Here is a 17,126-nt window from a genome sequence, read left to right on the forward strand (position 1 = left end):
ATGCTATTTACATAAAAAAAAACAGGAACGATCAAAAAAATGCATATCCAGTATGCATGTAATATGTTGTGACAGCAATCTGTCTCTGTTACGTATGTATGGATGGATGTTGAACTTCTTTCGCACCGTATGTAGCCAACCGTGCTAATCGAAGGTGGACAACAAACTGAATACAAAAATCAGTTCTAAAGAAGTTGAGTTTTTAATTTAGCTACGTCTAAGTTTTCCTCCAGTCCTGATTTTCTCATACTCCTGACTTCAAGGATGCTGTCCTAAATTATACAAATTCAATGATTATTTTCGGTTGGGGCAATAATGCACCACAAGAGACAAAACATTCAAGGTGTCAGGGTGGCAAGATGGTATCTACCTCGCCTGGTACAGGAGGTCGTGGGTTCGATAACGACCCTGACGCCTGTTGTATATTTGCAGTTTGCATGTCCTCCCCGTGGTTGCGTGGATTTTTCTCCGGGTCCTTCACATTCAGGACAATGCGTTTACAGTATTTGGATGCTATCCATTTCCACACGATAAGCCACTTCGCTGCTCCTTAATTTGTGGCCAGGTTGCTTCTGAAAAAGAGTTCTACAACTCAGTGGGCCTTATCTAGTTAACAAAAAAAGTTTACCTGTGGTTCTCCGCTCTTCTGGAATTGACAGATGTTCGTCCAATTACATCTCCCCGTTTTTTTGCACCTCAGAGTTGGCAACCCGAGTTACGAGTGTCAACATCACTCGTGTATGTTTGTGCATCCATAAATTAAAAAAATATGCTATCTATGTGAAAACTTGGCTTCAACAGATGAACACAACATTGTCGTGCAAAGCACTCTGGGATTCGTGTTAAGTTTCGTGCTACCGAAGACACATTTGAGCATTTGCATTCGCGTTTGATTCTTGCCTTTGAATTGTCTCTTGAGCCAGATAAAGCGTTTGAGTTGGGTAACAACAAAACTGTTCTCCCAGCGGCTCGCAAGTGGAGCGGCGCAGCGGTTAATGAGTAACGAAGGCTTTCTGGTGCTGTTCTAAAACAAACACTTGAGGGGAGATAAGAGAGCGGCAGATGTTACCCATGAGGAGGGCACATGCATCGAGGTTTGTAACGTGGTTCACGACGTTCTGTCCATCAATATAATGATACATTTCAACTTGTAACGCCCACAGTATTGGAGGCATGAGGGACTACAGACAAGCAGGAAGGCAGTCACGTGGTGAGCGGGCACCAGCAATTGCCCAAGGTCTGCGGTCCTCCGTATATGACGGTGTTATTGGCCAATTATTGGCCAATTAATGGTTGTTCACATGTGGGAGGACACTGGAACACCATGAGAAAACCTATTTATGCGAGGGGGAAACACTCTATTCCATACAGATGGAGCAGGTGGAGTCCACTATTTGCTGTACTATACTGCCTTCATTTAGATGCACAAGAGTGCAATTACACGTACGCATGAATAAGAGCCTAAACGTAGCTTTGTGACACCGTTATCTTTAAAAAAAACAGCACCTTACTTTAATACGTCATTTAATTTTCACTTAATAGTTGGCTGTAATCATCTCGGGATTTAATGTAAAAAACCCACTCATTTTACGTGTAGTAAGAGGTTATGATTAATTTAACCAGCCACGGAGGGAATCGTTATCAGAATGACTATAAAATACAATGTTGGGGCCACTCCACCACCCTCATGAAAGTCCTGCCAACAATATACACGCACAACTCACCTGCCAAACCCATCTGTCGATCCAGTGCTGAGTGATGGTCTCACCCCCGAGCTGTGTTGGGTAATGGGGGTTGTTGGGCCAGACTTTGACCACCCTCGGTCAGTGCGAGTTTGTGAACGCGGCAAACGTAGAATGTAGGAGCAGAGCAATGGGTGTTTGTGCATTGTCCCTCTGCTGCCCGTTAAATTACCCCACACTCATCCTGTAACCTCGTGGTTTTTGCATCCAAGCACGATCCCCTATTCAGGCCCATTCCCAGCTCATCTTCAGAAATTTTACGTTATCCAGGGCACTGCGAAACTTCCCAGATCGGGGACACTGGCTGGCTGATTTTTGTCCCCCCCCCCCCGTCGAGTATTTGCAACGTGAATGAGGGGGGCGGGGGGCAATGGCTTACTAAAGGAACAGTGAATGAGAAATGAGTCTTCTGAACTTGTGTGGTTTACGAATGGTCGTTGTGCCCTCAGTGAAAGATGCACAGTGTGTGTGGAGGGGTGGGGGCCACATCTCTTGAACAAGCCACTGGGCTGTAACTGGAATTGCTTCGCGGATTCGTGAAGGATTCTTAATGGATCCATTGCCTACACCACGCCATGCCACAAATAGGCGCGCTTGAAACGTGATGAAATGCTGTGTTGTCATGTCATCACTCGGGCCATGCCCACGGGACACACAGCCCATGTTGCCACGAACGTACGAGCCATGCTGTCGTAACTCCTGACGTTTATATTCACTTAATGCAATGCACTTCAGTCCTTCCCATTGTACTCATGACAAAGACCTCCCCAGCCCACAACCTATTGCCTTAACAGACTCTTGAGGCAAGCGCTCTTAGCGAGCGCCTACGAGTGTATGCAGTTTGAGAATGATCACAAAGATTGGGATGGCACGCTGTCATTAGAACAGAAGCTACAAATTAACAGCGCTATGACGAGAATGACAAGAGCCCCCTTGATCTGTATAAACAAGACAAACTTTGCTAAAAGCAAACTCACGTACAGTGCTCTGATTCTTTTATGCATTTTAGAATGTACCTTTCGCTCCGCCTTTCATGCGACGCACTTTTCTCTCTTTGAAAGCCAATGTATGGGGGTGCATCTTATTAGCCGGTAGCTGTGTGTGTGAGACCAGATTTGTATAACTGCAGTGACACGGGGCACAAATTTTGGGTGCGTGTCTCATTTTTAGGGGTGTTTTATAATCCGGAACTGTGGTTCAATTCAGGAATGTATTCGAGATAAGCTAAACAAAGTTATTTTACTTTACGTACATTGCAAACATTTGATAGACTTTTCATAAAATTGCCTGGTGATAGTGTTACTCAGTTAAGGTGCCATTTTGGGTGGGTTCTTTAAACCTCCGTGAATAAAATCCGACAAATATGAGTTACATTCCACTACTTAGATAAAAACAACATTGGCATGTTTTACCTATTGTCATATACATGAACAAATATGAACATAGGAGAATGTTACTACCTGTCATGTCCAGACAAATTCACCGCAACCTGAATCGTAACAGATATTTTTGCCCGGTCAGATCGCCACGTGAGTAAAATTCCGACGTGTGTCGTACACCCTCCGCCACCTGACACGGTACAAATAAATAAAGTTTGGCAAGTGAACAAACAGGCCTGATGTTATTGCTTGAGCACACCGTACGCTGGAGAGCAACTCACAACACTGAACAATGATGTACTTACAGTGATTGTAGGGGCTACACAACTTAACACTTGGGTGTCTTGTTGTTAAGCTAAGCAGGTGTTGCACCTGGATAGCTCTCCCAAACATCGTGTGTGGTGATGTAATAAAAATGGCCGTATTTATTCACGTCATTACTTTATATACAGATGTAGTGACATAGAATTATCCATGTAGCAGCATAGCGCTGGCTGCTGGCGGGGAAGGGGACCTGCTGCTTACAGCAGCCCTGACGTCAGCAGGCCACGTGATACACCAGAGGGGATATCTGGGGAAGTGGTTACAGAAGGGACACGTGGGGGAAGCCCGGGAACCCGCTGGTAGGTTCTAGAGAGGGGGAGTGGCCGGGGCGGAGCGAGGCCACGCTGGGGGCATAAAAGGGGGCCCTGAGTGAGAGCTCGGGGCTGTCGTTTGGCGTGGGATCCCCGTCGTGCTGTTGAAGATCGTCGCCATCGTCGCTGTCGTCTCATCGCCATCGTCGCTGTCATCTTCACTCGATATTGCGCTGCTAGACGGTAGTTGGCTGTCTCGGTTCAGCGCCGTCAGTGTTAGACAGCTAGCATTGTGTATAGGCTTGAAACCCACGTAGAGTTGTGTATAAGCGAGCGACAGAAGAGCGTGTACCAGCATAGGGTGTGTATTGTGCCGAGGGTGCTCGTTAAATCTTAATAAGTGCCTCCAAGTCTTCGCGTCTCCGACCAAGTCACTACACATATACAGTGCGCTTCAAAAAATGTTAACACTTATACCTACGTGACTTTACCGAAAAAACCTAAGAATATGAATCATTGCAGTCACGAAAGCTTCAAATCTAGAACTTATACGGGACTATCGTTTTTAATGGAAAAAGAACGGATCATATAATGTAACATGATAACAAGTGTATGTTAATAGCTTCAAAAAGTTAAAGAGTCTCCACTTGTTCGCCATCATTGTCAACAGGTGCCTGGAATCTTCTCCAGGTGGTCTCCAGAGCTCGGAGGCACATTTTTTGTGGTATTGTTGCAATTCTCAAAAGTGTTCACATTTATTTAGAGCACCCTGTATATATATGGCTGTGTCCGGTGGACGAGGGACGTACAACACACATCGGCATTGTACTCGTCTCGATCTGACCCAGGTCCATGACACATCCAGGGAACAAATGTGTGACACTCTCCTGAACACAATGGGCCATGGACATTAAACATATTTTTATCGTGAGACATACATGTTGTCTTCTGCACGTACTCATGCAGAACTGTATTGCATACCAACATATTTTATCTTTTCAATTCAGCATACAGAAATCACCGAATGTATTGGGGCCCTTCTTATAAAATGGAAAGTTGGGTCTTAAAATGTGTGGTTGTTGATCTTCAGTTGTATGTATTCGTTGAGGATAAATGCTTCAAGAGTTTCATGAACATTTAACGACCACATTATTTACTTACGAGCAATAAAATGTCATTTATATACCCAGGAAAGCATCATAGCGTTTCAAGGCTAATTTTTATTGGGGTGTTTGAACAGTTCCATTTAAGGAATATTTTGTATGTTGAAGGAAACCAGAGTACCTGGAGAAACCCACCTACTGTATATGAAAACACGTAGTTGGCTTTTGCAGCCAATTTTATTCGTAATAAAGGTTTTTTGGGTTAGATTGCGTCAGTATAAATCTGTCGTTAAACCGCCACCACCCGACACAGCCAATTAATAATGTTTATCACGTGCACAAAACTAATTAGTTACTACTTCAGAACACCATCGAGCATCATCGGACGATTTTGCCAAAATTCTGATAAAATCGCCCGATGATGCTGGTACATGTAATTACTGTACTAGCAGGACGTCGTACTCAGAATGTAAATGTTTTGCATTTACTCTCCAACCCACACTGTTGGGCTGCAATAGTGACTAATTGGCACGTTTTATAATACAGTACAGGTTTTTTTGTTGGGTTAGATAGCTAAATATAAATGTATCGTTAAACCGGCTACCATCCGACACAGCCAATTAGTAAGGTTTGTCAACAAGATGATGCCGGTTGTAGTTACTGGCGAAACGTCGTACTCAGAATGTAAATTGTTGTGGATTTTCTCTCCAACACACCGGTGTGCTGTAGGAGTAACGGAATTGGCATGTTCTGTTTACGTAATAAAGCTTACTAATTGGCTGTTTTGGGTGGTAGACGGTTTAACGACACATTTTTATTTACGCGACCTAACCCAATAAACCTGTATTATGGATGATATCGGTCGCGAAAGCCTATGTGTTAAATTGGCACGTTTTGTTTACGTGACAAACCTTACTAATTGGCTGTTTTGGGCGGTGGTGGGTTAACGACACATTCGTACTCACGCGATCTATCCCCAAAAAAACTTTCTTGTGAATACGTGAAAACAATAACACTGAAATGTCCGCTAAGAGACGTTCACGAACCGACTTGGTGTACTGCATACTCTTAGTTCTTTCGGTAAAGTCACGTAGGTAAAAAATGAAATTAATTAAAATAAAACAATAAAAATCACGACGTTTCGGAGGCAACACAAGTCTCCGTCATCAGGTGGGACTGTCACAGCCAGATTTGCTGACTTGATGCAGCTGACTTGATGCAGCAAATCTGGCTGTGACGGTCCCACCTGATGACGGAGACTTGTGTTGCCTCCGAAACGTCGTGATTTTTATTGTTTTATTTTAATTAATTTCATTTTTTACCTACGTGACTTTACCGAAAGAACTAAGAGTATGAATCCTTGCAGTCACGAAAGCTTCAAATCTAGAATTGTTGTACTGCCATCATCTAGCTACTTTGAAACCCAGTGGGTTTAACCAACATTTGTGTGATCCCACAATCCTCGTTTCACATTTTTGGATCGCAAGCATTCGCCACCACACATCTGTTTAGAATATTTTGTAGTGGTGTTTTTATTTTCACGGAACTTACAAGGCCTTGTGGCAATGATTCTTCAATTATCTCCGTAAGAATACACACTGGAATACCATTTCAAGTGGTAATTTTAACCCAAAGCGGGGTCATGCTGACCAGGCTTCAAATCTGGATGACAAACCGCTAAACATATCTTTCATGTGCATCAGCTGGGTTTCACACAATTTAAAACGAATGCGAAAATATTACTAAGTCATCGACAATCGAATGTGAGGACATTTGATTACCCTTGTGCTGTGATTGGTCACCATTTGAATCATACAAAACCATAAGTCAGAAAAGATGTTTATTAAGAGTATAAGCAATATATTCTCGTGATATAATGTAACAAAAAAAACTGCTATCGTTTTAACTTATTGCTCATTCATATTTGCAGTGTATAGACTTGACTTCGAAATGGAAAATCACAAGTGTGAGGTTATTGGATTTCATATCTGGGGCAGCTGTACGAGGAGCCGTGGTGAATGCAACGTGATTTTCGCCAGTCTGCCAGCGATCGTGATGACATGCAAATGCTTTACTAGAATATTCCAACAAATCTTGCTGCCTTGGCTCACAAGCCCTCATGCATGAAATCGATTCTTCTTTATACCTCCGATTAGCACGGTTGGCTATGCCCGATGCGAAAGAAATTCAACATACACACAGAAAGGGGCATCTCAGAATAATTTTCATGAAAAAGTATTTTGACTAAAACACATTATTTTGCACTTTTCTGTCTAGACATGCTGCAAGCAATATTTTGACTAGAATGCATAATCATCCACTCTGCTCTCTAGAAAGATGCTTCAAGGAATATTCTTTACAAACGTTCACGAGGGTGAGCCTTGTAACTTAAACGAACCAAAGTAAAACTCTGGCCTGCACACAACGGTTTGCTATATACTGTATTTACGTAAAGTCACGTAGAATGGAAATAATAAAATAAAAATAAAACATTATAAAAATAATTTTTCAGGTGGAGAACAGGTTCTCCACCTGAGGACGGCTGCTTGCGTTGTGGCTGAAACGTCGTGAGAATTATTTTACAGGTTCTCCACCTGAGGACGGCTGCTTGCGTTGTGGCCGAAACGTCGTGAGAATTATTTTATTATGTTTTATTATTATTATTATTATTTTATTATTTCCATTCTACGTGACTTTACCGAAAGAACCAAGAAGATGAATCCCTGCAGTCACGAAAGCTTTAAATCGAAATTTTATTATGTTTTATTATTATTATTTTATTATTTCCATTGTACGTGACTTTACCGAAAGAACCAAGAAGATGAATCCCTGCAGTCACGAAAGCTTTAAATCGAAATTGTATTATTATTATTATTTTATTATTTCCATTGTACGTGACTTTACCGAAAGAACCAAGAAGATGAATCCCTGCAGTCACGAAAGCTTTAAATCGAAATTGTATTATGTTTTATTATTATTTTATTATTTCCATTGTACGTGACTTTACCGAAAGAACCAAGAAGATGTATCCCTGCAGTCACGAAAGCTTTAAATCGAAATGTATTTACGTACTTATATATAGTACACGGTTAGGGGTGGATTGGTGCTTCGGTGGTTAACCATTGCACTATGAACCCAGCGACCCGAGTTCAATTCCTGCCCATGGCTAACGTCAATGGTGACGTCACATCTCTGCCGGTTGAGGCGTCCCCGCCTTTTAACAACCAGTGCCGACCAGTGTGGTGAAGTGTGATCGGATCCATCCCCGTGAATGGCAGGGTGTGGGGAGACCTTCATCCAGTGGTAGATTGACAAAGAGTTGTAAGTTAGATTTGTAATGCATTGTGGTCGTGCATGAGGCTATATGAGCTCCAACTCCTGCAAATAATCACTTAGAAACCGCCTCGTCGTTTTTTTTTACATTGACTTTAGCTACACAGCACTGGGGACAAATTGTACATCTGTTAGCAAAGCTAAAAGAAGTAATAAAACTGCTCCATATTTGTTACCAACATGCTGTCAATAGACAGCTAAGCTTAAGGTAAAAGTACTGCATAACACGGGTTACGTAAACTATTTCGAATTCCTGACGTGTGTTACAGAGTAAAAATTAGACACTTGTGGAGTCATATTCTTGGTTCTTCCGGTAAAGTCACGTAGAAGGGAAATAATAAAATAATACAAATATAAAACAATACAAATTATCACGACGTTTCGACTGCAACACACGCAATCGTCATCAGGTGTGAAATCCACAGCAAGAACATTTTCTTGCTTGAGAATTTTTTTTATTTTCTATTTTTTCTATTTTATTGTTTCCCTTCTACGTGACTTTACCGAAAGAACCAAGAATATGAATCCCTGCAGACACGAAAGCTTTAAAACTAAATTTAACCACTTGTGGAGTTTTCAATTTGAAGCTTTCGTGACTGCAGGGATTCATCTTCTTGGTTCTTTCGGTAAAGTCACGTAGAATGGAAATAATAAAATAATAAAATTATATTTATCTAATTTTATCTTATATTATTATATTATTTTATTATGTTTTATTTTTATTACTTTATTATTTCCATTCTACGTGACTTTACCAAAAGAACCATCTTCTTGGTTCTTTCCGTAAAGTCACGTAGAATGGAAATAATAAAATAAGAAAAATTAATTTTATATTATATTATAATATTATTTAATAACGTTTTATTTTTATTATTTCCATTCTACGTGACTTTACCGACAGAACCAAGAAGACACTTGTGGAGTGTTTGGCAATTCATGCCACTGCTGGAAGAGGGCCTACTCCACTCCGCGTCAGTCCTGGCAGCTTGTTTCACCATACTTCAACGCCGGTCAGTCTGGATTTGTGAAAGGTGGTGGCCAAGGATACATTATTTTTTCTTCTTGGTTCTTTTGGTAAAGTCACATAGAATGGAAATAATAAAATAATAAAAATAAAACGTAATAAAACAATTCTCACGACGTTTCGGCCGCAACGCAAGCAGCCGTCCTCAGGTGGAGAGCAGGTCTGTCGAGTAGACAGACATTCAGACTCTGTCTACTCGACAGACCTGCTCATTCTACGTGACTTTACCGAAAGAACCAAGAAGATGAATCCCTGCAGTCACGAAAGCTTTAAATCGAAAATTATTTTTAACTTGATTTTATTTTTCTACCTACGTGACTTTACCGAAAGAACCAAAGAGTATGGATTCCTGCAGTCACGAAAGCTTCAAATCAAGAAGGATAAAACTGAAGTTGCCAATTTCACAGTGAAGAGCGATAACAACTGCCCCCTGCCCCCCAAATGATAACATTACAATTTAATCGTATAAAAAATATATTACTTTGTAATATTTCTGTAGGTGTAAATTGAACACAGAAACAATCAGGCCATTTATGGGACAGCTACACTGAGGTTGTATGAGGCTAGGCACAAAGTACATATCATAAGGGGAGCTAGGCGAGGAGATATGCTCAACTAGATACCATATTGAGCCGAACCACCGATGACATCTATAGTCCTGCATAGCACGCATATCTGCGTTGCAACAGGGGAGCGGTGGCACAGTGGTTGGAGCACTGACCTATGAACTCAGCCGTCTGAGCTCGATCCCTGCCTACGGCTAACTTTAGTGTAGACAGGGCAGCACCCTTCACACACCCGCACTGACCAACATCGTGAAGTATGGTCAAACGACCCCTTGACCTACATGGCGTTCATCCAGCGTTCGATAAAGAGGCTGTCAATTATTGTGCTGGGTATCTGTCGCGTAACAAGTTTGTAGTCAAAGGATTATAAAGATGTGCAGCCTAGAATCGAATGAATTACCATGTTTGATCCCCTCCCTCTTAACTTCCAGCCCTCTGCCGTGAATGACTAAACAAAATCCGCCATTTGTTCAATGATTTATACACTCTCTAACGAATGCCTTATCTGTTGCAAGCGCCCAAATGAAACCTATCAAAGCACTCCAGTAATGTCCCTGAGGGAGAGAGGTAAAGAGTAAGCGCAGTGGTTAGCGCACTAAACTATGAACCCGACATCCCTGCGTTCGATTCCCGGTCGTGGTTTAACAACGGTGGATGGTGATTTCTGAACTGATACTTCGGTAAACGCCTTCAAAAGCCACTTGCTGACCAGCGTGTTGGAAGAGGTCAAACAACCCCCATGGCCAACATGTCGTGGGGAGACCTTCATACAACTGTGGGTTAACAAAGGGCTTCACATGATTAATTCTGTAATGCTTTGATTCTTCAGGGCAACAGCTTTCCGTTTGTTTAAATGAGCGCCAAGGTGTTTTGTTTCTGTGAGCTGAGAAGATGCATGTCCATGACTATGTTGTGTAGGAAGATTTGGTACTGAACGTTGGTGAAAAAGCTAACTGCTCGGTTAATGTATTGTATTACAATATACGATATTGCATTTTGACAAGAGGAAATGTGCGTTGCCTGAACCATAAGTTATTCTGATTGAATACAGCACTAAACATTAATAATGTAGATGTATAGTTTACTGTATATAATGTACTGGAATTTTAAAATAATTCTGTTAGTAGGAGTGTATTTTCAAAAGTATCCTAAGTTGACTCGCTATGGGGTATATGGTTACTGGACACCTGTGAAAAAGAGCTTTATATCTCATCGGATTCCTTCAGTATAAATAAATATTCAGATTTTGATAAGCAATGCATCCTTGTTGTGTAACGGATATTTATATATTACTCAGACTCCAATGGGATCTGCTCTGTTGGTGAATTTGTACTCGTGCTTGCTGCATGGATTGCGAAACTCTGTAGAGCACAAGAGAGATGCGCCGATCGTGTGAATGCAAGCACTTTTACGAGGATATCATCTAAATATCTATATATGTCCATCTAAATCAGTTCAAGCCTCCCGTAAATTCCGCTGGTCTGTGGTAACTCGCACCTCTGAATCGTTCTCTCTCTTCGAGAGCGAGCAAATATTTGTGCTGCGTGTTACAAGTTGAAATTATCATTTATGATTGTTATTATTATACCAATGACCGTATTAACCTCGAGACAGAAAGTTAAAGGGTATATATGTTGAATTTCTTTCGCACCGTACGTAGCCAACCGTGCTAATCGGATGTGCGGGGAAGGACAACAAACTAAACACAAAAATAAACAAATGTAATACATGTAGAGGGTTTTTCAAATGTTTTATGATCTGATGACTGCCGTGTGCATGAGAATGCCAATGTTAAGAGGTGGCACCCACAGATGGCAGTGTGGCAAGTAGGTTGCTGGTTGCCTAATTAGTTTATTGTTGTGCAGTATTTGAGTTTCATGCTCTTTTGCATAACATATGGGTTTTCCCCAGGGACTCATGTTTATTCCCACATGAAATATTCTCATCTAATTAATGTTCATCTAATTAATGTTATATTGCAATCCTGGATACTCCTGAAAAGGACTCCTTGAGAATTAGTGTGGTTTTCTTGAACCAACTAAACATTTGGTGACAGTAACTTTCTTTATTGCGCTACAATACACATGTAGACATTGTGCAACATTGGAATATCGTTTATAAAGAGCGTTTCTTTACATTATAATGTGTTCAGAAGAGGAGGAATGTGACCACATTCCTTTACAGTATATTATATTATCATAATTATCAGAACAACTTTTAAAAAATTGCAACTCTAAAATGAGACAGCAGATCCATGAAGGCTATATTAATATCCATAGCTGTCTAGCAGTTGGTGGGTGCTGTGATTGATTCTAAAGACATCTGAGAGGCAACGTGGCCCTCATGGCCAAACCAAGATCAGATGTGTGAAGGAGTAGACGTGAATGAATGTGGGCATTTAGTCAATAGCCCTTTTCCCAACATGTCCTCAGTGCACTTTACAAAGGGAAAGTTTAATGAAAACATCACCGCTATGAATATGGCATGTTTATGACAACAACGCCCAATTAGTCTTGCTGGATTCTTGAAATATTCGCGTAATAATTACGATAGTCGCCTATATTTTTCACATCGTAATTATATTTCACGTTTTCAGGGACTACAGATGAATATTGCACGTCTCGTTTGTAATTGCCTACTCATACAGCTGTATCCCACCAGCCTGTTGTTTGTTTTTGTTCTTGAAAATCCAAAAAATAAAAACTGATCTTCAAAGTATAGATTTTAAATGTTAAACACATCTAAAAGTATTATGTATAAATGCAAAACAGTGGTATGCATGATGCGGTGACCAAATGTTATTGGACAAATCGTTTGACCAATAGTTCTTCTGTGTATTGCACTCTCTCTGTCTTTCCCTATCATTCACTCGCAGCAAAGCGACACACTAACACTAAAATATTAATGTTTCTCCCGTCACACGCCTATCTGGAAACACATGGTTGCTAATTTTTTTTACAACAAAAATACCAACGGCGGTGAAACGCATTCGAGTGTTGCAAGCCTAAATGGCATAATTGAGAAAATATTGGTTCATATTGAAAAACAAGCAGATCTCACCAGCTCCAATTTCAGTACACTGCACTTTGAGAACAGCGAAAACTCTGTGAGCACTGGCGGGAATTGGAGCTGACTGAAAATGTATAGTGTATACCGTATCATATACTGCATATGTGCGTTGGAGCAGCGATTCAATCACTGTGTTGTGTAGTTAGCATGCTGTGCTACGAACCCAGCAAACCGAGTTCACCTCCTGACCACGGCTATGATTAAATTAATGGCATGTGATATCAGAACCGGTCCAGCCATCCCTCACTTCACTAACCCGCACTGACTAGCGTGGTGAAGTATGATATATAAAAAACATAAGACTTCCAATGCATAGGGAGGCATTGATATATTGGTGGATAGAGAAGTGGCTGGATGTTTTCATTCCCACTTGATATATCTCATCATATCCTGTGTACGTCTTTAAGTCTGTCCTTTGCATTTAACATTTGACGTCAGCTTTGCTCTGAAAAGACAATACAATGATTTTGCTACGAATCACGTGAATATGTGTGTGTGCCCACATCTGGTATTGTTTTGTACTGTATAAAAAGGCATTGTTATTATTACATTTGTTTGTGTTACTGCGTTGGCAGTGGTGCAACAGCACAATAAATAAATAAGTAATATTAAAAATAACTTTTTTTTAAACACGCTTTTATTAAATGTACTAGTAATGGCAGAACTCCACGACTCAGGAAGTGGCCCCGAAGCTTGCTATAACATCAGGGACCGTGGCCAATTACAGCCAACGTCAGTTGACCGTGGCCAATTAGACCCAAGCCGAAATATAACATATAAAAAAGAATGTTTAAAAATATAGATTTTTTTTATGATATAATATAGTATTGTCATCAGTATGACATAAGTATACCAAGTTTGCAGTCGATACCACATTGGAAAGTGGGTTAAAATTTAGTTACAAGATTTGAGGATACAACAACGACAACAACAGACAGAGTGAGTTAAAAGAAAACGTGTAATAAACACACATGATGAGCTGGCATTGACTGTAAGGTGTCTTGTCACTGTAGCGGTATTTCCCCAAGCTACCTTGTCTACCACGAAGTGACCTGTAGATTCGAAATTAAACTCTGCTTTCAGGAGCTTGTCTGCATCTCATTGTTGCCGTGTTATAAAATAATGTTTATAAAATATGTGCGCAATTAGAGTAAATATAATTGCACCAAAAAAATGACAAAAAGCACACTTAATTCCATTAATCGGAAAAACACTCGAAACTGTTGTCAATAAAAGTACCCTAAGGAGAGAAGCATTTATACTATAAGAGGTGAGCGACCTTTTGGACATTGACCCTTCTTTATTGCAGAGAGATCAAAGAGGAAAGATGTCAAGAAAGACAACTGCTCAAAACATTGCCCGTCATATATTTGTTCCCACTCTGTAGCGTAGTGTTACGTATAATTGTGATTAATGTACTCGTGTTTTTTTATACTTGATGTTTTAATGGAATGATATTAACATACACGCTACATTGTAATTCAGTGTCCCATACATGCCAATGAGATGGTCAGTGCTCTGGAATTGGCTTGCTGTGTTAACGCACTCCAGAAGCATGCAGAGTTCACTTTTAGATACGCAGGTGAACAGTGGAGGACATCAGGACAAGTTTCTTGGGCCAATACCGTACTGGACCTTATAGGTAAGATAACGATTACATTAATAACGGTTACCTTGCACCTCCGATTAGCACGGTTGGCTACGTACGGTGCGAAAGAAGTTCAACATACGGTACATAGACTGACACAGAGACCCATCGACTCACACAGAGACCCATTTCTTTAGAATTGATTTTTGTGTTTAGTTTGTTGTCCTTCCCACGCACCCCCGCTTTGCACGGTTGGCTACGTACGGTGCGAAAGAAGTTCTACATACATACAACAAGTTATTGCAAGTCAGAGCTTCAAAGATGAGAAAATTAATCAAATGTGTAATACCACACACGTGCCATGCAGAGGCATTAACCAAATTCAATCGCTAACACGCACCCTTAGGTGACAGCCATACAGCCAATAGTTGGCACACCTGTACGTGCACACAACCACTAACACCTGTAGTCGAGGGTCTTGCACTCAGGGAGACAAGGAGACAAAGATCCCCCGTATAGCCTTAACACACTGTTGGAGCAAGTGCTGTGAAGTCCGGACGGCACATGAAGTGGATGGGTTCCCAGAACCACACCCGACCGCCTTTGTCTCCCCAGTGGCAATGTTTACACACCGCGCCATATTCTCCTTTGAGGATGAATCGACCTAGGGGAGTGTCTGGGAACGGTTCAGATAATATAATCCTCACCGGTGTTGGCCCGTGAGCAAACGGGAATCGAACTCGGGTCGCCAAACTCGGTTGGTTAACCGCTGCACTACCGATGAATGGGGTTACACGCACGTGCACTCACGCACGAACGCGCACGCACGCTCACGCACGCGCACACACACTCACGCACGTGCACTCACGCACGCACGTGCACACACGCCCACGCACGCACGCGCACACACGCACGCACATGCACACACGCTCACGTACGCGCACTCACACGCGCACGCACGTGCACACACGCCCACGCACGCACGCGCACGCACGCACATGCACACACGCTCACGCACGCGCACTCACGCGCACGCTCGTGCACACACGCTCACGCACGCGCACTCACGCACGTGCACGCACGTGCACACACGCTCACGCACGCGCACTCACGCACGCAGGTGCACACACGTGCACTCACGCGCACTCACACGCGCACGCACACGCGCTCACCTGTAGGCGAGGGTCATGCACTCGAAGAGGCGCGTGAGCGACGCGTCGATGGCCAGGTAGTGGGACGCGCTGCGCGGTCCGAAGCGGTAGGTGCGGCACGTCTGGCGGTCGACCGTGTCGAAGTCGTAGCGGCGGCGCGTGGACGCGTCGCGGTGCGGCGCCGACACCATGAAGTGGCCGCTGTGGATGATCTGCGAGGTCCTCTCCGCGCGGGGTTCTTTCGTGCCGGACCCCGGCGTGGGTCGCATACCGACCCCACCGCCGCCGCCGCCGCTGCTGCTGTTGGCGGTGATGATGTTGGTGGTGGTGATGGTGATGCCGGCGAACAGCTGATCGTCGTCGTCGTCGTCGTCTTCGTCGACGCAGGGAGACGAGGTCACCGCCTCGTCCAGGTCCGACTCGGACTCGTCGGCACTGGGTTCCTGCACCTCCACGGCGGCTTCACGGCCCGTGCCGCGAGCCAGCAGATCCGAGAGCGCCTTGGCAGTCATCGTGAATGTTCCCCCTAACAGCCCATATATTATGCACTGTATACAAAGTGCGTTTGATTGTTTAGATGCACACGTCGAAGTTCTCTTCCATCGAAACGACCAGGTGATGGTAGATAGATTTTAGCAAAGCGTGAATAATTCCCCCCCCCCCCCCAAAAAATCTTATTTTGAAACGTCCAGCTGATTACAAATAACGTCCGAATTAATTGTATATCCCTACCACCCCACCACCAACAAAACGATTTTCTCTTCAGAAGACCGAGGGATGACAGATGCTAAAACCGAACGGCGACACGACTCTTAACTCTGAATTTTCCATCAGGACAGCACGTTCTTTAAATGGAACTCGTGTCCTCCCCGCAGGTTTGACGCCGCCAGAGGGATTACTGATTGACTAAAGAGATGATTACCTGCCTGCACCACAGCCCGAAGGCCAACCATGCATTCTCCTTGTTTGACAACACTGTAGGCCCGGTTTAACCATTAACCCGAGACTCTCCACGCACGCATTGACCACACCGTGGCGATCACATTTATAAACAGCCGAGCGCAGTTGCACCACGCGCTGGTTGAACAGACTTTGGAAGAGCGCATGCAGAAGCTATTAATATATAAGAGGTGGGAAGCTGACCTATGTCGCTCCATTACAGGGCTTGGAGGGGGCGGAGAGAAGCGAAAAGGCACGTTCAACAAAACCTCGCATCGATTTTGCCCGCTCTGCGCCGTGTCATTGTGCCGCAATTGTATCCAAATAATGCAATAATAGCACGCTGTTAAGCGTGATTACGTGCGAGCAACCCTGCAATTCCCCAAAATAAAGTAACCTCATGGCCATCGCCAATGCCCATCCTGCTTACATCTCCCGATATACAGGAACGCAAATTAAAAGCTGACGCTCCGGGTTCCAAGTAGGTTAAGAGGGCCTGGATTCATTAAAAATATATGTGTGTGAACGAAATACTAATGCAATACTTATGTTTGAATAATTTTAAACTACAAACGAATTAATCACTATCTCACAGCTATCTTGTCTGTATCTTTCATCGCACACCATTTGTTTTTCTTGTCTACGTTTGTTTAATTT

At 42.7% G+C, this 17,126-nt stretch overlaps 1 protein-coding gene across 1 annotated transcript in view; it reads right to left on the minus strand.

Moving 5' to 3' along the window:
• The window catches only part of LOC144933097 (MLX-interacting protein-like), a 56,486-nt gene extending 39,871 nt beyond the window's left edge, over positions 1-16,615 (minus strand). The window contains exon 1 of the mRNA XM_078857620.1: positions 15,552-16,615. Coding sequence (XP_078713746.1) covers positions 15,552-16,042 — 491 coding nt within the window. The 5' untranslated portion in view covers positions 16,043-16,615. The remainder of the gene's footprint in view (positions 1-15,551) is intronic.
• Positions 16,616-17,126: the final 511 nt, after the last annotated feature.

Source organism: Lampetra fluviatilis, chromosome 6 (assembly GCF_964198595.1).
Source record: "Lampetra fluviatilis chromosome 6, kcLamFluv1.1, whole genome shotgun sequence".
NCBI classification, from domain to species: domain Eukaryota; kingdom Metazoa; phylum Chordata; class Hyperoartia; order Petromyzontiformes; family Petromyzontidae; genus Lampetra; species Lampetra fluviatilis.